This window comes from Rhinolophus sinicus, chromosome 1 (assembly GCF_057876585.1).
Source record: "Rhinolophus sinicus isolate RSI-liver-muscle chromosome 1, RSI-T2T, whole genome shotgun sequence".
In the NCBI taxonomy this organism is placed as follows: domain Eukaryota; kingdom Metazoa; phylum Chordata; class Mammalia; order Chiroptera; family Rhinolophidae; genus Rhinolophus; species Rhinolophus sinicus.
In genome coordinates, this window is record NC_142501.1 from 48247981 (window position 1) to 48272374 (window position 24394).

The 24394-nt window shown below is 33.3% G+C and overlaps 1 protein-coding gene across 3 annotated transcripts in view; it reads right to left on the minus strand.

Moving 5' to 3' along the window:
• ADAMTS20 (ADAM metallopeptidase with thrombospondin type 1 motif 20) overlaps positions 1 to 24394 on the minus strand; it is a 151788-nt gene that overhangs the window by 84707 nt on the left and 42687 nt on the right. For all 3 annotated transcript variants that reach the window (XM_088798904.1, XM_088798905.1, XM_019748447.3), the window contains exons 5-11: positions 19089 to 19172; positions 18430 to 18554; positions 16990 to 17030; positions 10393 to 10498; positions 8436 to 8582; positions 6468 to 6609; positions 4937 to 5041 (exon numbers count right to left, since the gene is read on the minus strand). In XM_088798904.1, coding sequence (XP_088655030.1) covers positions 4937 to 5041; positions 6468 to 6609; positions 8436 to 8582; positions 10393 to 10498; positions 16990 to 17030; positions 18430 to 18554; positions 19089 to 19172 — 750 coding nt within the window. The remainder of the gene's footprint in view (positions 1 to 4936; positions 5042 to 6467; positions 6610 to 8435; positions 8583 to 10392; positions 10499 to 16989; positions 17031 to 18429; positions 18555 to 19088; positions 19173 to 24394) is intronic.

Genomic DNA, 24394 nt, shown 5'->3' on the forward strand with positions numbered 1-24394 from the left:
AACATCATTCCAGCAGTTCTCTTATCTCTCCTCTATCATCACTGTCCCAGTCTCCACTACAAAAAAACTAATGTGGTTCCTGCACAGAAGCCAATCTGTGAACTAGTGGCTCTCAGTCTGTGAGGAGATGAGAACAGAAATTGAGACTAAGCTTTGGGAAACTTTTATAAGACTTTGACAGTAATTTTATGTTTATTAAAGTTAATTTAAAAATTAGCTTAGATTTGTTTTATTTTTAATTTTAATTATTTTTATTTATAACACAAAGTTTACCGTCTTAACCATTTTTTAAGTGTGCAGCTCAATGGCATCAAGTACATTCACATTGTTGTGCAGCTGTCCCCACCATCTAGTCACAGAACTGAAACTCTGCGCCCATTAAACTGTAACTCCCCATTCTCCCCTCCCTCCAGCCCCTGACAACCACTATTCTATTTTGTTTCTATGAATTTGACTATTCTAGATAGCTCATAGAATTGAAATCATATGGTATTTGTTTATTTGTTTGTTTGTTTTTATAACTGGCTTATTTCACTAAGCACAATGTCCTCAAGGTTCATATACATTGTCACATCAGTCAGAATTTTCTTCCTTTAAAAAAGACTGGATCGTATGCCATTGTATGTATATACCACATTTTGTTTATTCATTCATCTGTTGATTGACAATTGAGTTACTTCACCTCTTAGCTGCTGTGAATAATTCTGCTTTGGACATGAGTGTGCAAATATCTCTTCAAGACCCTGTTCTCAATTCTTTTGGATATATACCCAGAAGTGGTATTGTTGGGTTAGATGATAATTCTATTTTTTATTTTTTGAGGAACCGCCATTTTGTGTTTTATGGGAGAATCTGGCTTACATTTTGAATGTCTTATTTCAGTCTCCTAGTCAATCTTTATCTTTTTGTACAAAAGAAGAGATCAGTCTCTTTCTCTTAAAAACAGAAAATTGGTTCTTAACGATAGACAGTTTGAAAAGTATTCCATTAGAATATTCTCATTAACATATAAACATACTCGTTGCTCCCACATTAACAACAGCAGCATTTTTTTTTCCCCTTAGAACTTGCTTCCCTCACCAGTTACTGTCCTGTTTCTCCTTGGAAGGGTTGTCTATGCTCATTGTCTAACTCTCTCTGCCTATCGTCTCATAACCTCACGCAAGCCAAGCTTTTATACCCGAGCCTCCAGGAATCTGCTCACATGTGGGTCTCAACGGCCCTCCACAATGCTATACCCAACGGCCGGTTCTTAGCCTCCATCTTCATTGACTTAGCGGTATGTGATAGACCTTCTTCTTCTTTCTTCTTCTTCGTCTTCTTCGTCATTAATTATAAGGTTTCTTGGGGTGACAACTGTTAGTAAGGGTACATAGATTTCAGGTGTACAACTCTGTAATACATCACCTATATATCACATTGTGTGTTCACCACTCAGAGTCAGTTCTCCTTCCATCACCATATATTTGATCTTCTTTTCCATTATCTACCACCCCCCTCCCCCCTTACCCTCTGGTAACCCCTAAACTATTGTCTGTGTCTATGAGTTTTTGTTTCTTCATTTGTTTGACTTGTTCCTTCATTGTTTTCAGTTTTATATCCCACATACCAGTGAAATTATATGAAGTTGAGAATAATTCTTCATCTTGATACATTATTTTTCTCTTAGTTTCCAGGGCTCCACGCATTCTTGGCTTTCTTTCTTCCTTAACGATTACTTTTTCAGTTTCTTTGCTGTTTTTTCTTCCTTCCTACCTTTTAATATTAATATTAGTATGTCCCCTTGCTCAGATCTTGGCACTGTATTCTTCTATCAAAAATCACTCCCAGCCTGACCTCTCCCAAACTGCATACTATATATACAGCTGCTTCCTCATCTTCACTTCAATGTCTAATAAACATTTCAAACATAGCAACCCCCGCCACACTGAACTCCCACCCCGCCCCCTCAAACTCTGTTAAATTGATCTAAGTTGATCAAATAGCAGCAGGCCTTTAAGAAATCTTTGTTGAATAAATGAATCCTATAAGCAAGCTTATTAGAAGGAAAAATACTTTGTGTCCTCCATTAGAACAAATCATGCAATATAGAAAGCCACAGTAGGAGTGAACAAAACAAAATCTCAGAATAGAGTGTACTGTGTGTGTGGTGATTTTGTGACCATCTTCCAGAAACATGTCAATAATCCCTGCATCTTCTCTCTCTTTCTCTCTCCCTCCGTCCCTCTCTTTCTCCCTCCCTCTTTTCCTCTCTCCTTCACTGTGTGTCTGAGAGATCAGAGCATGAAAAAGATACAATGTTATACTATTCATCATATAGTAAACTCACTGTCAGATGGGTTCACCATGTCTTCATACAAATCAATTTATTAGCAAAAGCATTTAACAGATAGGCTCACATGTAAGATAGTCACAAGATAAATGGACAAAAGAAGATTGTTAAGGCAAAATTACAGGACATTTGTTTAAAACTTCCCTTGAATAAAAGGTCCATTTAATTCTTGGATACTGCTAATGCATAGGGGCTCATTATCTTCAATTAATTTTTAGAAAGGGAATTTAAATCTGTCATGATCCACACATTGTTACCCCAAACACCACCTCTGCTTTTAATCTGTTAGGTTGGTGCAAAACTAATTGCATTTTTTGCAATTTTTTTTTTAACCCTTTAAACTGCAATTACTTTTGCACTACCCTAATACATGGACTATAAAGTAGGTCTCAGTGTCTCATCACAGTTATCTTAATTCCAACAAATCCATGCCCACCATACCATGTCCCTGGGAAAATACTAAAATGGCTAATAAGCACAGGAAAATATGCTTAAAATTGGTAATAATCAGGGAAATGTAAATTAAAATCGTCATGAGATTCCAATTTACATTCACTAGAATGGCTAAAATTTTGTTACAACGCTCACAATATCAAAAATTGGAAAGGAATGCAGGGCAACTGGAAGTTTCGTATATTGCTTGGAAGTCTAAAATGGCACACACATTTTGGAAAATTGTTTGGTACTCTCTTATGAAGTTAAATATACACCTACACTATGACCCAGCAATTCTACCCTAGCTATTTACCCAAGAGAAATGCAAACATATGCCCACAAGAAGACCTGTACAAAGATGCTCATAGCAGCTTTGGAAAAACTAAGAGTGATCCAAAAGTCCAACAGGAAAATGGATAAGCAAATTATGGTGCATTTGTACAGCTGAATTACATTGCAATATAAAGGAATGAAGTACTGATGCTCACAATAATATGGATGAAACTCAAAAACATTATGCTGAACAAAAGAAGACTGACCCAACTCACCCTCCCCCCCAAAAAAAAAATGGAATACTGTATAGTTCCATTTACATTAAACCAAGAAGAGACGAACTAATCTATGGAGATAGAAACAAGAACTGAAGTTGTCTCTAGAGAGAAGGGAAATTGGCTACAAAAGGTGAACTTTTTAGAGTGATGGGAATGTTCTCATCTTGAGTAGGATGTTGGCTCTAGGAGCATCTACATTTGTTAAGACTGTACACTTAAGATCAGTGTATTTTACTCATATATCTCAAATTTTTAAAAATCATGTTTATGCTCAAACTGAATTGAGACTGCTCAACGAATCAGTTATAAATAGTGTATCATCTCTTGATATTTATAAACATATCGCTCACTAATTTTGCCACATGCAATCAAGCCTGAAGATCTATGGCATACAGTAACTTTAAAATTGGCTAAGGCCCTAAGGCCCAATCCTAGATTTTCATCAGGTGAGCATCTTGGAGTAAGTCTTCTAATATCAGCAGCCCCGTAGTATTCAAACTCAAAGAGGTTTCTTTCTCTGTTCACTCTCAGATAATCAGTAACTCTAGCAAATGCCTCGCCTCCCACCCCCAAGGCAAATACTAGTAGTGGTCACAAGAAGTGAAGAAAAATAAAGTATTTTAATAATTCTTGTCCTCAAAATAGAAATGCTAGATAAATGAAAGATACATTTTAAAATTCCGTTCTAGCTTAAATCTCTGAACTAAAGAAGTCCAGCAGAATTTGGATCTCAAAATAATTTGAGTGCTAAACCATTTCAATGAGTGCTTCAGCTACTGCCAAACATTGCTGACGTTCCAAACTTTAATAATTCACGTGTGATGTGAGTGATCGTGGCCAACACATGCCTTTTGATGGAAAAGTGATGCAAGAAAAGGGCAGTAGTTGGTACAAACATTTCAATGAAGCAACAGGTGGCCAAGGCACAAGTGCAGCCAGTGAACTGAACTCAGGCAGTACTGACCCACCCGTTGCCCATGATGTGTTCCTTCTTCCCTGGGGTGGCTCAGAGGAGGCTAAGAGACTAACACTGACTCAGTGCCGACAGCACCAGCCTGCAAGGGAACAGTGAGCCCGATCATTCAACATCGTGTTGGCGGATTTACATCAGTTCATGACTGATGTTAGGATGGTAAAGATGGAGTACGGTGGGTAGTTTATTTCAGGGGTAAACTGTATGTTAATATGTTTAGAACTAATAGAGATCTAAAGAAGCCACTTAAGATGTTCAGTTGTACTTAACTGAATTTTATGGGAGAAAATGTGGGCCATGGTAATATCCGTGAATATGGGGATTTGCTGAAATATTAGGACCTGTATGTCTGTATGTCTGTAGTCATTTTTAATAACAAGGCTATAGTTACTTAGATAACTCTATATCTATGTAATTATTTATATGACTATATATAAGCTTAATATTAATTTGCTAGATCTTGAAAAAAGAGTGAAATTAAAATTTTAATTTACTTGACATACTACATCAGACACACATGACGACAATATTAGCTGAACTAGTACAACAACGGTGGACAATGAATAATGAAGAGTGTTGAAATGCAGAGTAATCACATCCTTGGATACTCTCTTGATACAAGACTCACCCTTCGAGAAAACCTACCATCCCAGGACCACAGTTTGTTCCATCTGCCAGTGGCATGTGTTGAGTGCGACAGCCCTTGTGAACTCCTTCTGCACTCGTGCACCAGAGCCGCCTGCATTGTTTCTGCACAGTAACAAAAGGCAGGCAAGCAAGTGTAAAAAAAATGCCACAACCATAAGTTCAATTCAGTACAATGCATCCGTTTATAAGTTGATCTTATAAAGTTCCTGGTTTCATGGTCAGAGCCGGAAATAATCAGCAAAAAAATCTTTACTAAGTTCTTCTCATCATTGATTTCCCCCTGAACACATAAAATGGCAACATTTAGTTTCTAAAAACTTTTAGACTTTCATCATACATTGAACAATGGGAGAGATGAACTGGAGTGGAAATATTCAAAATTATGTGAGACATTTTTCTGTCTTTGCAAGACATTTTTCTAAAGGACTTTTTGTTGTTAAGTTATTCACAAGGAGTCTCCAAAAGCCCCTTGTGATCCAATGGTGGAATGTATGAATAATGTGCATAGAAATACTGTATAATGTATACTGGTTTCCTTCTTTGTGGATATAATGCAGACTTTCAACTTTTGAACAAAGGGTTCTGAAGTTTTCACAAGAAACGAAAATCCATGGAGGCTCACAGGAGCTATACTCAAGATAGTTCCTTTCTTTTTCTGAATTTAAATTCACAGTTTATTTAGCGTCTAAATCAAGTAGAGAAGAAATGTATCTTTTATAACAAAAAATTAAGGCAAATCTCCCCCTTCAGATTTATGTTTAAAGGCCTATTAAAATTTGTGATTATAAATTTGAGATTTTAGGAGCAATATTCATCATGCAGAATATGCTTTGTATGTCTCGGCACTCACTATTGCTTTCACTTATTCATTCAACAAGCATTCATTCTATGGCATATGTGGCAGATCCTTAACTGATCCATAGGGATATGCCTTTAATTAAATGAATAAATAAGGCTGCATTTCTGGTTCAATGACCCTCACAATCTACTACTGTATCTAACCTATGAAAGTCCTCAAAATAATTTATAAATAATTTAATGAAAACTAAACAACAGGCCCCAAAATTCATTTCTTTGAATTCAAATCTACGTCAATTAAAATATAGTCTATTATATTCCTGGAGCCTTCAATAGAATTCATTATCAAAACACAAAAGTGTCTCTCATGATTTTTCTCCCCCATTCCCAAAATAATATCATTTGAAAGTAAATATGTAAATGATTTTAATTTTCAAAAACCTCTGTATGGCTTTGTTTTCTAAATAGGAATACTGCATTGGATTTTGTGAGAGTTAATGAAGATGATTTTTAAGTACCCAACACAGTACCTGGATATAATGAATACTCAATAAATTTCAGTTTCCCTTTTTTTTTAACCTCTCTCTGGCAAACACCAAATTTTTCTAGGAGTTAAAAACTTTTAAGATATATTTAGTTCCCCTTCAGTTCAAGAGAATACATGCACATTTTGAAATATATTCTATCGCTGATGGTAGTTTTCAAACAAAAAGGACAGAATTTTTCTTACCAAATAGGGACACACTTGTGATCCAGGACCAAACATAAGCTCACACTGTTTGTTTACATCATACATTAATCCAGGAAGTTGTGAAGACAGATCATATATTCTTCCATTTGGTTTGTCAAGGAGGCATTCCCCATGACCAGTACTGTACCAATGACAGAAAATAAAATATTGTGAACATATAGATGCATTTCAGTATAAGATTCTTTGTCACATTTTTCTGTAGCTCTACACTTTCAAAGAGAGTATCAGTATTTTTTCTCAATTTAAAACTCAGCTTATATCAAAATCAGTAAGAAAACCTCAGTTTACAAAGGACTTTTTATGTGTTTGTTCTCATTTGAGCCCCACTTCCTTGAAGACATAATTTTTTTAAAAAAAACAATGACAAATCCATCAGAATATAATTTATGAAACATACGTTCATATGTTGCTCATACTACACTTTCAGTCTACTTTGCTATCCAACAGTAATGCCTTATATCTAATGCCCAAATAGTCAAAATATAATTTTTCAAATCATTTGAAAAAGTACACTTATAGTTCTAAACAACAACAACAAACAAAGGAACTTCAAAAAGTATTATGCTGTTTCCACCTCAAAGAGTTTTTTTTAAGAAAGGAGTATAACATGCCCGCTTTGGGAGTTTGCATTTTGGTTCCACCACTTCCTAGGACACATGGCAGTGGACAAGTTATCTAATCTCCCTGAGCCTAAGTCTACTCATCTGTAAATTGAGAGAAGTATTATAGTATCTACTTTGTAAGTTGCTATTAGAATATGTAACATATTTAAAGGACTTAGAAAAGTGGTAAATAGCAGGGGAAATGTGTTTTTGTTACTCAGTTTGTCAGGCAATACCTGTCAAAATGTTCAGTCATTCCAGTCGAGTTAAAAGCAATAATTGGTTCCATTGCAGTAATTAAAAAAAAAAAAAAATTGGAAATTTTTACTAGCTAGAAGGACATATCAAATTTTGTCAAAAAAATTAACATGTAACTTTTAAAATTCCCCCTGGAATCACAATACCCTCCTTCCAAAAACGAGCATATCCACTGATATTTTTCATCAATACCTCAGTTGGCCATTGAACAAAGCTACACGCAAATCATGTATAGATCAGCAACTGTATGTTGTGCTTTTAAATCAAGCTCCCAAACAAGGATAATCACTGCTGATTTAATTATGGGACATATTTATGAACATATATCCCAGAGCATGGTTTCATTTATCCCATAGTTCTCATAAAGAGAGAGAAGTAGAAACTGCAGGCGTTGGTGATTAGAGTATGTAGTAGAAGAAATGAAAGCGTCTTGTGTTTATAGAGGAAAGATTACCTGCAAAGAGTTTGGCCTTGTCTTTTGGACAAGTTTTAGTAACTAGGATAAAAACACCACTTGGATAAAAGAAGTCTGGAAGTAGAGAAACCTGGTGGGAAATGGAGAATTGAGGCAGAAAAATCTAGAGCTGTCTCCTCTCTGCAGAGCTAGGAGGAGCCTCCAAAAGAATATGTAAACCCAGAGACTCCCTTCACATCCCTGTGGCTTTAGAGAGCTATTTGGAGTCTTCACAGTTTGGCATTAGCCATTTTCTGTCCTGCAAGGGCACTTCAAATGAGACACTCAAATTCCTCTCAAAATATTACCTAGTAGCTTCCAAAAATTTTCAAACACATACAAGGTAGCTGTGATTCCTATTAAGTCTCCCCCGAAAAGGAGTTTTCATAATTGACAGCCCAACTTAATAAGTAGGTCTGAACTACACACTCCCCAAAAAAATTGTTTAGGAGTGAAATACATACAACTCTTTCCATATCTTTAAACATCCATTTTGCACAAGGAAAGTAAGCTTAAATCTAAACAATGAAAAACTAAACAAAAATTGAACCGCTTTGAAAAACATACAAATTTCAAATTTTATAGCCTAATAAATGTTCAACAATTTAACTAAAGTAACAAAATCAGACTTACTCTAGGAATTCAGTGATATATTTCTGACTACATTTTGACCAGGTCCAAGGACTGGTGTGGTAATTTAAAGTTGGAGCCATCACATGATATTGATTTTTAATTCCAGTTTCCTTACATTTAAAACTATCATCGTGCGGAACATTAAATCTAAAAGTAAAAACAAACACTTAGAAAAGAATACTAAAATACATATACAGCAGTTACAAATCTCTTATATTTATATTATAATGTAAATGCAGATAAATCCAGTTGCACTAGAATTTTTACTTTTAATCTCTTCACAAGGCATTATAAAACTAGGTTACCTTTATATTTAGAAGCACATCATCTCTGAAATACTAGATTACAACTTTGATAAGTAGCACAGTCTGTTGATATGGTATCTGAATCTAAACAATCAAATATTTGGATCCTGGATCACTTCATCACATGGACAAAGCAGTCACATAAAAATACCTGCAGCTTTCAATATGTATTTATATCTTAGGAGAGGTGGGGAAATACTAAGTAAAGGTGATACCACACTAAATTCTAGACCATTGATTATTCCTATAATATCAAAAGGACTTCTTTAATCCTTAATTCCATACCAATTTATAATATCTGTCTATTTTATATGAAACAGCCTAAGTACTGTTTCTGGTCTATAATCAGTAAGTGATGATCAATAAACCAGAATAATAAATAATAAAAACATTCCTATAAAGCAACCAAATCTTCACAAGAACAATGATATTAAATAATTAGCTGACCAGCAACAGATCCTATGTATTTTTTGAGGACCCAAGTATAAACTCTCAGTTAGAAGGAACACTGAAACCACCAGATTTAAGTCTTTGCCTGCTGAAATGTGTACTTAAATCAGTCTTTTAATTAATCTACTTACCCATATCCTAAAGACATCTAGAGAGTTTTTTAGAAAGAAAATAAATGTCTAAGATGGTATTCTCTGCAAGAAAAGTCTTCTAAACCAGCAAATAGCGCTTTTCAGCTGTTACTACAATGCATCTATGGCCCTCAATTATGCTCCTAATCCTATTCCCCACTTTAAGAAACAATTTAAAAATCTGAGTGTGCATCTTGCTGATGCTCATGAGCTATAACCATTTTAAAAGGGAATTAAAGGGGCACTAATTTAATAAAAACGATCTCCACTTGGAATTGTTCCAGATGAAAATTTTAATGATGTCAAGCCATGACCAGGAAAAGGAAATGTAGTCAAACTAAAAGAGGCAACTCGAGCTTCAATTCCTTATTAGCAGGTACCAAAGAAATCCCAGGAATCCTGGGGGTACATTTGGAATCATTTTTTCAGAGGATGAGTTTGTATAGGGGTTTCTGACTTTCCATGGGAGCTCCCAAGGTGTCACTGGAAATCATGGCCTCCATTCTTAGAGCATAGAACCCCAGTAGAATTTTTAATAATGCAGGATCAGATTGGAGAACCCCAAAATTTTACAAAAAACTATAGACCTGGGAGAAACACTTTTTTTAAAAAATCTTAATTATTAACAAATTCCCATGTGACACATTCTCTGCTGGGGCTCTGAGCTATAAGAGCAAGAAATGAATAGGTGTTATAAATATTTTGGGGAGTTGCCCAAAACCAGGATCCCCTGTAGGCACTCCCATAAGATGGTAGAGGACAGTACCTGGTCATGTATAGGATAACAAGGGATAGAGGCCAGAAGTGCTTGTCATGTAATCCAATACAGTAAATGAAATAAAAGAATTCCCAAGTTCTAGTTCTTTGTTTAGTCTGTTGATCTGTGCAGCCTGTCTGACCTAACATAGATCACAAAAGAGCCAGAGTTAGCATTTCAGGGGTAAAAATTACACTAAAAATATTTTTTTTTAAAGATGTAGAGGTGCTAATTATTCAATTGAAGATGGGATTTTAGGCATTCTAAATAGAATGACTAGAAGGCACACTAGTGAGGTGACAGAAGGTACTTACATGTGCCCAAGCTCGTGAGCTATGGTAAAAGCCGCACTGAGTCCATTCTCTTCGCTGATAGAGCAGCTCCGTAAAGGATCACACAGGGTACCTAATTCTGCTAACCCTGAAAAATTTCATGTTCGTATTTCATCAAAACAGGAAATAGAAGTCATAAAGTAAAAATCAAAGTGTAAAGCATTTTACCATTGGCATTATACTGAGAAATGAAAGCAGACTTGGTGGTTAGTGCGTGAACGTATTATAAGGTGAAGAAGGAAAAAAAAGTGATTTGTCCGCAGTTGAAGTCTTTTTAGCAAATGTTTGGATTCCTTTACTAAAGAAAATAATCCAAAAATATGGGGTGAGCAAACAATTTTTATAAAACAGGAAAAGGAAAGGAGTATTTGTTGTAGGAAGGATAAAGTTTTAGGTTACATTAGTGTGGATAGTAAGAAAGGCAGTGAATGGTTAAACTGGTAATAGAACTAATAAAGAAAATAGCATGGAACACTTTAAATCTATGAATTTTAATTCTGTAAAGTTTTCAGGCAGCATACAATTATTCAATTATCATGATAATTATATGAGTAAATATATGTTATGTGCTTAGAATAGCACCTGGCATTCAATATAAGTTAAATATATTATAACATAAAAATTATTATAAGCACTCAATAATTTTGTAACTATTCCGCAGAAAATGTATTATGTTAACATCTAATCACTCTTATATAAAGAATAAGTTGCAACATGAAAGTGCTGCTGAAACAGGGAGATGGTATGAACTGGACGGAAACTAAACACAACAATAATTACAGTCGATAGAGTCCTTTAAAAATAATTTAGAATAAGAAACGCAAAATAACTGTTCATTACAACAATCCATCTTCCATCAACTAAGTCTGATTTCAATTATTTACTTTTCAATTTAATGTAATACCATGGTTTGGGCTATTACTAGCTTTCAATATTTGCTTATAACTTATCTGCTCTCCTACAATGATTCCTTTCATAAAATAGAAGAGTTTTTTCATATATAAATAACCAATTTATTACTGTAAAGTTTTCACATTTAGAAATGTCTTAATATAGAGTAGACTTGTATTATCTACTGTGTTTTAGCTCTCTACTCCTATGTATTCTTTTACTCATAAAAGTTAACTACAGTCATTTTTCCTAGCATTTATGGTAAAAGTCCTAATAATTAGAATGCTTTTGTTGTTCTTTAAAAGAAATAGAAGTTAAATTGAGAAATATAAAAATGCTGGAAAAATTCAGACTAACAAGTTCATTAGCCAATACTTTTTTTAACAAAAAGGAAAGGTTTGTTCTCTTTCTGACCCCACAGCCAAAAGGCCTTGAGTTAGAATCAAACTAAAATAAAGCAAAAAAAAAAGGAAAGAAAAACATCTTTAACAACCCTTTGTCCCAAGTATGAGGGAATTATTGTTTTCCTTAAGATTATGAAATAAATATTGTATATGAAATTATTTAGTCAGTTTTAGTCAATATTATATTTCTCTGTTGTCAGAATAAGTTACAATTGAACACAGTTTTTTGTTTGTTTGTTTGTTTGTTTGTTTTTTCATGAATATCCTGCTATTCCCCATGCTTTCATTAGTATTTTCATACTGTCAAGTGACTCAAATTCCAACATATTCATTTTCAGGGCCATGTAGATATTCGCAACACAATATTGTCCCCGTTACCACCCAACTTTGTTTCACGCTTAAAGATGGATATATTCTAATCTGAAATTTTTAGTCACATAACAGATCTATGCTTTGCATGTGAATAGAGAACAAGCTCAAATATGCCCATAAACAGGCAAGACCAACAAAAATCGAAGTGAATGTGTATGATGTACTAAGCAGTTAGTTGATGGTTTTTACCTAGATTCACTCAAGTTGATATTAGGTTCTCTAAAAGTGGTCAGAGATAAAGTAGCATGGGCCCAAATTTGATACAGGTCTCTGTGTTTGGAGGTGCAAGCTTAGGGGTCACCTAGTCTAGCCATCTTGAAGAATCAAAACCGTTTTTCAACATACTTTGCAAAACATGTTCAGAGACTAGGGCAATAATACCTGCAAAAGTAGATATATCAGGAAACCTAATAATTATTACCAACATTTTGTTTCATTAATAAGTATACTTAGTTTGTCATTTTCCCACATATTTTAGATGAGAAAATACAATACAAATACTTCTGTTAATACAAGCTGTGTAGCCTTGGGGAAATCATTTATTCTCATCTATAATATTAGAATAATAGTTGTTCTTTACAGGTTTGTTGTGAAGATTAAATGAGTTAAATGATGTAAAACTTTAATATAGTATATAACATATAGAAACCATTCAGATATATTAGCTATCGTTATCACCACCACACTTGACTGAACAAAAGATAATAAGAATGCTTTCATTTTAATAGTGTATGAGTACGTTTCTAAAAGTCACTCTGATTTATGTGCATAGGAGTGGCTGAAAACTACAAAATATGAATGCGGACTAAGAGACCACCTGCTTCTACATGAATGTCCAGAATGTCTAGCACCAAATCATTTAAAAATAGGAAGATATGGCAGACATATTCCTATTTAACTTTTAGTGTAAATATGTGACAACAGACTATAGATAATTTACGAAAAACAATATATTCAATGATTGACTAATAAGATATACCTAACAAGGCCAGAGAACAGTTTACAGGGAGAAGAACAAGTCTGTTGTAATAATTAGAGTAGCAGGTGTCTATTTCCACATTGGTAGAAGACTAGAATTTCTAAAGAGTCCTCCTAACACAAAGAAATTATATCATTAATAAAAACTACTTGTTAATGAATACTGAGCTCACATGATTTACAATAACTGCCAAGTCCCAACCTCTAAATTCTAACACACTTATTTTCTCCCTGCTCCCTCCCATATCATACACACACACACACACACACACACACACAAACTTATACCTTGAGCTAAGTCCTAAGTGATAAGCAATGAATAGCAAGGATGGACACTACTTTGAGAGTAAATACAGATAAAAGAAATATGACCCAGCGACTAAGAACTTGTTAAAGGAAGCTTCAAAGTGGAGGATCTGATCCTGAGTTTTCCACATTAAGTCAGGGAACCTGATTATAACATCCTTTGTAATACAACAAAAACAGAAAATCCTCTCTGAAGGAAAAGTACACACTTTTTAAACTGCCCACCCCTAATATCATGGATTAATATTAGTAAATATGAGCTCACCAAATATACAAAAAAAAAAGTCAATGCAAGAGAAAATTGGCAGAAACCACATATTTGGCCTTCAAGTGCTTAAGATACGGAAACTGTCAGAGATGGATATAAAATTACTCCAGATGAAATATTTAAGTAATCATGAAGGCAATTACAAATAAGACAAATATAAAAAGAATGTAAACAAATATAATTAGGGTTCCATGAGAGAGTAGATAGAATATAAGGACAAAATTTGAAGAAAAAAAAAGTGAATGGGAATTTTTCAGAATTGCTGAAGATATTAATCAATGGACTTAGGAATCACAACATATCCCCAGAAGAATTAACAAAATGAAATCTATATTAAAACACAATTTTAATGGAACTGCATTATATCCAAGACAAAGAGAGGTTCTGACAAGCAGCCAGAATGACAGACCACCAAGAATCTAAAACTAAATAGATTATACAATATATTCAAAATATATAGAGAAAATAACTATCAACCTAGAATTGGTACTGAGAAATGTGGGTAAAGACATTTCCAGAAAAAATAAGATAAAGAATTTTTCACTAATATATCTTCACTAAAGGAACTTTCAAAGGATATAATTCAGGCCAAAAAAAACCTAAAACAAACAAAAAACAAACAAAAAAAATCCTCAGAAGCAAGGTTTGAGATGTAAGAAGAAATTATGAAAAATTTGTAAAATAAACAGATTTTTAAAAAATATTAAATGTAAAACATTATCCTTTAATATGCAAGGTTAACAAAATGATAGAAAACAGACAATATCATGTAAGGTAAGTTGAACAAAGTTTAGGTACTCTAAGATATTGTTTGTTTAGGAGAGAGCCTTAGACAAAGTTCATTTAAATATGTTAGTAAAAAGCTAAAGTAACCTCAAAAATGATAAAATAGTATATACAATTTTCAACTTGCAAAGGGAAAAGCAAAATAAGAAAACTAATTAAAAAACATAATAACTCAAAGAAAGCCAAAAACTGTGGGGTGGGGAAGTGTAAGGAAGCACAGTAAAATATAAGCAGCAAAACCAAACAGATAAACAGAAAGAAAAAACAAAATGGTATATATAAGTCAATATATAACAATAATTACAATAAATATAAATGGATTAACCTTGCCAGTTAAATAGAGATTATAGATGTTATTTTAGAAATCCAATTATATGTTTTTTCCAAGAAAAACACTTAAAGTTCAAGAGCACTGGAAAACTGAAAGAAAAGATATATCCAGAAAATACTACACAAGAGAAAGTTGAGGTACCTACAGTGTTGTCAGACTTAATATTTTAAATATATAACTGTACTTATTCTTTAAAATGGATTATTAGAAATAGAGTCACTACACAATTGTTCAATTCAAATTTATATGTACCAAGAATGTTAGCCTGACAATAGACAAAATGAAAAATTGTAATACTATATGAAGAAAAGTATTCCCTTTAAAGTCCAAGGGAAAAAGACTACTATTATCACTTCTATTCAACATTCCACAAGAGGTTTTTTTTATCTTATTGTAAGACAAAAAGAAAAAAAAAATTACAAGGATTAAAAGAAGAGAAAGGATAATTGCCATAATTCACAAATAATATAACTGTCAATTTTTTTTTTAAAAAAAAGAACTTACAGGTAAATAAAAGATAGAAGTCTAACAAAAGTTTGCATGACAGGTTTGAAAGAAAATAATATATACTACTGAGAGACATTGTAAAAGACCTACATAAATGGACAAATAATTGTTTTATAATGACTTGACATGCTGGTCTAAAATTTTCATGGAAAAGCAGAAGTCCAAGAACAGCCAAAATACTCTTAGAGAAAATAAGGTGGAATTCTATACCATATCAATTATTATGATTTAGTATAGGGCTATAAAACTTAAAATACTGTGCATGGACTAAATAAAAAGCGTTGACTAATGGAACGGCAGGATGATGTATTCAAACCAGTGCAAGCAGAAATTTTATATACGACACTGAAGATTCTAAGGAAAGAAAGTGAACTATTCAATGCATAGTCTGAGGAATCTGGTTATCTAAATAGAAAAGGAAATAAGAAAACTAGATCCCTATCTAATAGCATATTTTTTAAAAATTTCCAAATGGTTTAGAGATTTAAATGTGAAAGGACAAATTTTTAAACATTTATAAGAAAACAGGATGTGTTTAGACTTTGAGTTGTAGAAAAGTTTAAGTAAGATACAAAATGGCTAACTCTAAAATTCAGCTACATTACACATTTTCTCACACACACACACACACACACACACACACACACACGCACAATGAAGACAACATATTTTTAAAAATATATTTACAATACATATAAACCAAAAAATGGTTTGGTATGAAGAAGTTATAAAGAACACCTAAAAAGCAGTAAGAAAATTACAAACACCACACCAGAAAAATATACAATGTTTCTTTCATTTCTTCCTCACAGAAAAGGAAAAAGAGGTGTCCAATAAATATATGATAAGATGCTCAAATTTATTAGTAATCATGGAACTGAAAATTACTACTGAAATGAAATATATTACATTTAGCTTGGCAAAAGTGAGAAATCTGAAGATACCTCGTGTTGATAAGAATATAATCAAAAGGAATTTTGATACACTACTTATAAAGGTTAAATTGATACAACCACTTTAGAAAATAATTTGGTAAATCTTATAAAGTTGAAAATTAGCACATTTGCTAATTTCTAATTAGCACATTTGCTAAATTCTAATCATAAGAATATGCCTTAGCTCTTACAGTAAAGTCAATAATAGAGCACAGTTGTAATCAGCCCAAATATCCACTGACAGGATATAGGACATGTGAACCATGGATAAAATAATATTACACAGAAGCAAAAACGTGTGAACTGTTAAGTACAAAGTTCAAAAAGAAGCAAAACCAAACAATTTATTTTAGGATCACCTACATATGTACTAAAAGCATTTTTCAAAATATGGAAGAAACTAACACATACAAAATTCATGGTACTGGCCAGCTCTTGGGGAAAGGTAAGGGACTACAATAAGGACTTGGCACAGACCATACAATAGTACTGATAAAGTTATAGCTCTTAAATCTGATGGTGGATACATGGCTATTCATTTTATTACTTCCTTTAAATTCGCATAGAGGTTATTATGTATTATTTGGTATGAATATTACATAATAAAACACTAAAATATGTCAAGCTTTGTGCAGCAATTGATACTTACAGAAGCAGAATCAAATAATAGTGACAACTACAATTATAATCAAGATAACTGATCAAAATGATTAAAATGCAAAAGGAAAATAATCTAAACACTACCTTAAATAACTCATTAAACAATTATATAGGCCATATTTAATTTACAAAATAACTTACCTAACGTGTCACATTTCTCTGTAGCTCCACAAATATCTTCCCTTAAAACAAAAGATATATTTTAAAGCATTTTCAGAAAATATTTTTGCAACAAGTCGAAATAAAATAAAGACGCTTTAACTATGATGGGACTATTACCAAAACTGACTTCTAAAATCCAGTTCTTAAGCTCTCAATAAATTTAAATCTAGAGTGATGCACCATTTGTGTTTATCAATAAGCAACGGGTGCTATATAAAAGTGATTACTATAAATAGTTGAAGCTTAACCAAGTCCAATGAAAAGCCTTCTAAGTGTATTTTTAACCTCTCTGCCTTTACTTATGCAGTAATATGTAAAATAATTTATTCTTTTCTTGATATCTCAATGTTATTATGAGCCTCAGCGATTAATCTCTGCTGCAAAATAATGTTCTCAGATGTTATCAAGTTGGTTAAGGTTTTTTGCTTCTGCATTATTTGATCCTTAACCATTCAATTTGACAGTTCTCTTGTCTTTTTTCTTATGGTCTCTTATAGCCCTTTTCTCCCTCCTATCTTTAATCTGTTATCTCCAGTTTTTGCTGTTTGGCATCTAACTACAAAAATCCAGGGCAGAACCATGGGCTGAAAATAGAATACTGTGTATAAATTTAAGTCAATTCTGCTTCAGTTTTGCAAAGAGATAAAGCACATGGACTTTATTTGCCCAGTTGTATATGAACTAAAGGTTTTTATTTCAGGATTCTAGAAAGCTGAGATTTCTCCAAGTCTGACCCTCAAGTGAGAGATTTATTTCCTTTGACTAACCGACCATCCAAAAAACAAAAAGCAAACACAAAAACAAAACCAACCAACCTAGGATCTAAATATTCTGGTAGCATCAGCGTTGCTGAAACAAAGGTGTGAAAAACAATGTATAGTGGTACTTGTAAAATAGATAATCATTCTATAAAGCAGAAGCTGTTTTCCATATAGTTAGATAAGTTTGAGGAAAAACCCTAGCAAAGCAGCCCAATAATTAAAACTTGCATTGAGCATCAAAACAAGAAACAGATACATATTTTTAAAAGTAGGACCATTTTATTAGACAACCAATTAAATTCAAAAGCTCTTCTTTCCAAATGATCCAGGGGGAATAAATAAAATCTGTTCTCAGTTCCACAACTGTGTTAATTTCTATTTTTCCTAATTCTGTCACTAATGTAATAAGGTAATTATTACATTTAGGTCAAACCATTACTTCATGACCTAATACTGTTAACTTCCAAAGGAATCAACTAGTGTTCCAGTCTGAAAGAAGAATGATTTCCTTCAATAGTACTTTTTGTAATACAAGCTCTTATAGAACACTAGTGTATATAATGGATAAAGAATTAAGGTATCAAGAAGTATCAGTGATCACGCAGGAGAAAAGGGGTAAAGAATTGCAGCTAGAAGGGTTATTTTTATAAAACTGTACCTAGTGATAAGAACAGCAGTATCATGGTGGGAAGGGTGAGCATCATCAAGAACATTCTGTGTTTGTTGCCATAAACAAAAGTTGCGTAATGTGGTAGCTGCATTAAAACTGATGACTGGTCCTTCCTGCACAAAAAAAATGCTCAATTCAATATTACGACAAAACATTCATGGCCTCTTTTCCTTCAAAGCTTCTCAGCATCTATGTAATTTACCAAATAGCATTTTCACAGGCAAATGAAGTGGCATTATTTCTCCCTCATATCTCAAATATTTTATCAATATTTAGAAAATTATGATCAAAATGGAATCTAATTAGGCCTTCTCAATAAAACTTTCCAATATTTAGGATCAAAAACTACTTTCTAAAAATCACCATATTTTAAATCCTTCAACAGTAGAATTATAAAAAGTGAACCCATAGATGTTTCTAACCTTGAATTTATAAATTGTTTATTAATGCTTGTCATTTCCTGTGCTATTATTCCATTTTATTTCCATCACAAGAAAGGTTAATCTCACTCCTTTGCAAATCAAGTTTTTTAAACACAAATTTTTAAAATATCTCATTTCTAATAAGAGTGTTGTGATCTATATACTAATATAGTTGCGCTAGAAGCCTACTACAACTAAGATTACTAATTTAGAACTGTTTCTTACCTGTTCATTATGAATTACAATTAATTTTACAATTACTATGTTTATAAGATTTCCAATACTTGAGTCCTTGTAGATTGCTGCAACCTGCAAGGAAAAAAAACCCACGTAGGATTAGAAACTAAAAATGAATATTGCTTCTCAAAAGTAAATTAAAACCAGTCCAAGAGCATCAATTCTCCAACTTAGCTGTGCATTGGAATCTCGTAGGGAGCTTTTCACAAATCCTAACGCTCAGGCCACATCCCTTACCAATTAAGTCAGAATCTCTAGGGTTGCGGCCCAGCCGTCAATATTCATAATTCCTTATTTTTTTGATGATTCCAGTATGAAGCCAACTTTGAGAACCAGTATCCTAACCCTTGCTACTGAGATCTGTCCATGGATTACCAGCACCCATATCACCTAGAGCTGCTTAGAAATGCAGCATCTCAGGCCAACCCCCCCGCCCCCTGCATTTTAACAAGATCCACAAGGGAATTGAACACGCATTAGAGCTTGGAAAATACTGTCCTGGATGATTCAGCAAATAATTTACTTTATTCTGTGTCATGATCCAGAATGTATGTGCTCACAAATCTCTAAAAATATATGTATGTATGTGTATATATGTGTGTGTGTGTGTGTGTGTGTGTGTGTGTGTGTGTGTGTATATATATATATATATATATATATATATATATATATATATATATATATATATAGAGAGAGAGAGAGAGAGAGAGAGAGAGAGAGAGAGAGAGAGAGAGAGAGATTATAGTTTGCTAGAAGTACCAGTAGCGGAACCCTCATTCCATCAGCCCAAGTGCTTCAGCTGCAGCTGCTACAGCTTCCAGTGCCACAAACAGCACCGCCGGCACCAAAGCTAAAGGCATCTCTGGAAATGCTAACACTGCAGGGTCAGCATGCACTTACACATTCTCGCACCTTTCCTGTGGTTTTCACTGAGCATCCATAAGTACAGGTTTATCATCTCTACCCTGCCTTTGGCTATGAGGGTGGCATTTTTTGGCAAGAGCAGTGGTTGCTCCAGTGGGGTTGTAAGTTAAGACTGAGCCAATCAGATGATGGGTGATTTCAAGCAGGTCTGTTAACACTGCAGCATTGTTCCCTTTAAAATGAGAGCTGTGGAAATCTATAGCTGAATTGATAAATATTTATTTTCTATACAACTTTAAAAAATACATCTATGGTAGAAAACAAAGTATACCCATAGGTGTGACCTCAGAGTTATACTTTGGTTCTGTGAGTTTAAAAGTAGATGCTCTTCTAAGTCAAATTACAAAGTAAGCAGTGCACCTCAAAGATGTGCACAAAGGTTTTTCCCTAAAAATAAAACAGTTGTGAAGACGTCTATGTCACAGGTGGTCATGCATGCCCGGTATGCCAGAGAAAAGAACTGAAGTCCTATGAACTATCTAAATGGCTAATATCGCTACTCACTGCTCCAAATATGTTGACTACAAACGACAATCCGGCTATTGTAGTGTTCGCTATAAAATATATAACCACAAAAATATTTTCAGTTTCAGGAGGAAACCGATGCTGCACCTTTATTGAAAAATGACCAACCTATCAGGTGAGTGGAATTTGGCAACATATTCCCAGTGTTCTGACAGTATAGTTTTAAGTCTATTACTACTGCAAAATTTCCTTAAAATGTAATGTTAGGGAAAAGGTAATTCAAGTAATTATTATGCAATATGGGTAATGGTATAAAGCATGGCCTTCTAACTGTAACAGACCCAGGTTCAAATTCTAACTGTGATAATACCTCCTACTTATTAGGCTGCTACAGTGTTAAATGAGATGATGTACAAAAAGCATTTAGATCAGGGCCTGGGTCATAGGGATCAATGGTAGTTATTACTACTTATAAATCTTTTTCAGAATAAAAGGCATACATTATAGATAATATTAGTTTTAGTTCATGTGTTTCAAATTAGTTATCATGGTATGCCCAAATGTAAAGCAAAGGATCTAAGAACACCAGTTTCATTATTTTTTGAAATATTTACTAATATCTGCCTGTCAAACACTCTGTTGCTTACTAGATAAAATTCATGAGCTATTCCCCTTAAAGACTCATCCTTCTGGGGGTAAAGGATACAAAAAGAGATGGTTCAATTTAAATAATTCTGTACACACACACCTCAAAAAAACCCTCCGATTGATATTTTGCTTTTATATTAAAGTGATGTTTCTTTAATTAAAAAGGCCATCTTGCGCATTTAATTGTATGCACCTTCTATTGCTTTAGGTACAGACCTCTATAGTTTGTGGTCATACTCAACATATGTACCTTTTCGTTTACTTGAATGTTTAAAGGTGATGCTATTGAATAACTATTCAATTAAGTTGAATTGTGAATTAGGCAGATGGAGGACCTCATGGCTGTGTAATACTGTCATATATCAATGTAATCACATTTTAGAGTGCTAGGTATTAGAATTTTCATTGATTTAAAATGTATTTAATCTTTTATTCTTTAAGTGTGTTTCCCTGGCATATAGACTTCATATTTCTTTACCTGTCTCAAAATAGTAAGCATTACTTCATAGATATTTAGCAAAAGGTAAAGAAATCACATGAATTATATTGTTTAAATATTTTCAGGAAAATTCTAGGCAAAATACACTTCAATCAAAGCATGAAAAAAATTGCTATCACCATTAACTAACCAACCATTTCGAGATAATTTCTATATAGAGTTTCAGCAAATGTTCACACATGACATGTTTAGCGGCTGCCTTCATTTTTAAAATCATTTTTACTATTTTTTAAATGGTGATTTAGCCTTTTTTTAATTTTAAAGACTGTATTAGTTTTGAGTATAACACATAATGATTTGCTACATGTATTTATTGCAAAATGATTATCACAGTAAGTTAAGGTAATATCTATCACCACATAGTTACAAGTTTTTTTTCTTATGAGAACTTTTCATATCTACACTTAGTAACTTTCAAATATACAGTACAGAACTATTGTCACCATGTTGTACCTTACATCCCCAGGACTAATTTATCTTGTAACTGGAAGTTTATACCTGTTGACCACCTTTACCTTCCAAGTCATCTGTAAAAAACTGATTTTAACAAGTGAACAAATTTTGTTTACAAAAATCACTACTCTTGTCAGAAAGACCTCTCTGTTTTTAAGTTAGAAAATGATGACATTCCACATATGTACAAAGGAAATACATGCAAAGAATTAAGAATAAGCAGAGCACTGAGTTGAAGAAAAGGAAATGTAACATAAATGGTCATAAAGTATGAAAGTAAATCATTAGTTTTTATTTTAGTGAAGAAAGAAAATCTAACGTAAACAGTCATAAAGTATGAAAGCAAATCATTTTTATTTTAGTGTGGTTGAAAGTTATCGCTAGCCTGAATAACATCAGTAAAGACAACTCAAAGAATTGGAAGCAATGTTATTAAGTCAGTGTAATGCAAGTGAGGATTTTTAGTTAATAAATGCTGCTATATAACAGTAACTATGTTTTAATAAATAGGGATGATTCCTGAGTATCACGTGATGCTCCTTAAGTTTACATTAAATCTATAAGAAGATGAATATTATAAAGTCAAACCTTCGTAAGCACAATAGATTGTGGAGGTCTCTGACATAGTACAAATTTTCAAGGTTTATTAAAAAGTCATCGAATATCAAAATAAATCAGTTGAAGAAAGTAATTGCTTTGGTTTATACATACCTTGGTAGTTTAATAATGCATATGTAAATGCCATTTTAATGCTATAAAGTCACTTAAATTCTCTAAGGATAAAAGCTTTAGAATAGCAAATAATTAAACATCACTGCTCATTTAACACACTTATTTCATTAAATATACTGCACACTGCAACTGTGTTCTTCCCAACTAATTTTAATGTTAATTTGAAAACCCTTTGAATAGAGATCACTAAGCTATTTTTTATGAGCAAAGCACTCTAAAAAGTGAATTAAATCACACACATTTTTTGTATAGCACTGCACACAGACACTTTGTTAAATTGTTAAAAGCAAAGAAAAACTGTAAGACAGAACAATTGTTTACTTTGTGCAGGATGGGTAAGGATAGATAATCTTCTCTCTAAACTATGTACATTATTCATTTGTTCAATGCTGAAAGCATTCAGCAATTTCCCCCTTATATCTGAAGCTCAATACACAGAAATTCTTTTTCATCACTTTGAACTTTTCTTTAAATGGCTCTCAATCATATTCTAAGTTGAAATCACATTTTCTTATTTCTTTCCTAAATTACTATGACCAAGAACATTATCACTATCCTTAGTGTATGTTTGAATAAAAGCAGTTAATGCCTTCTTAAAAATTAGGACAAAATATGCAAAATTTGAATTGCCCCCTTCCTCAGCTACTAACATCTGGGGACACTTAGGTGGAGACAGCAATCCTCTTACCTCTTTAAGCAATTTTGAAAATGGACGTCACAAGTGGAGATAAAACAAGCTGGACTGGATTTTACAATTTCTATGTAGTGTGACCAACTGTCCCAGTTTGCCCGGGACTGAAGGTTTCCAGAGACAGAAGACTTAGAAAGTCCCAAAAAAGCAAGAAAAGTGTCACTCTTTCTCCAAGTTTCCTTTCACCTTTAACTTGTTTATATCTTTACACATTGCTGTGATCACAATGTTTCACTAATAAAAAAACAATAGATGTACAGAACGCTAAAGTCTGCTAACTTTCCTATATTATTACCTGAACATTCTTTCAATGAAAGAAAAAAGAAAGCACTAAACCCGAGTAATTTAGAGGTCATCTAAAATTTTACTTTTGAAGGAGAAAAGAAAGCATATACAATCTAAACCACCTCAAAAGGGGGACTTGTCCTCCTAAATTTTCCTTGCTACCCCATCTTTATTTGGAATGCTCTCCTCTTCCTCAACCTTGCTGCAGTATGTATCTCCCTGTGGATAAAAACTTAACACAAAACAGCTGACTGCATCTACAAACATCCTGTTTTCACTGGACAGTGGCTCTTCTTCTAGTGGGACTAAAACTCTAGGAAATGAGATGTGCATGCATTGGTCTGTTGTTTCAAGCAAACTCAGTAGCAGATTTACTTTCCACAAAGTCAAAAAGTCTCCTTTCCCCTTGCTGAACTCTGGCTTGAAAACTCCCATGGACAACTTCAATTATCTCAAAGCATGTCACAATGTCTTCTAAGCTGTGATTATATTGATTTTTAGTGTAAGACACTGATAATAAAACTTTTCTGAGGATGGCATTATCACCAAAACTGCATGTAGCTATTCCAAATTACCCTTGGAAAATTATTTGTGTTC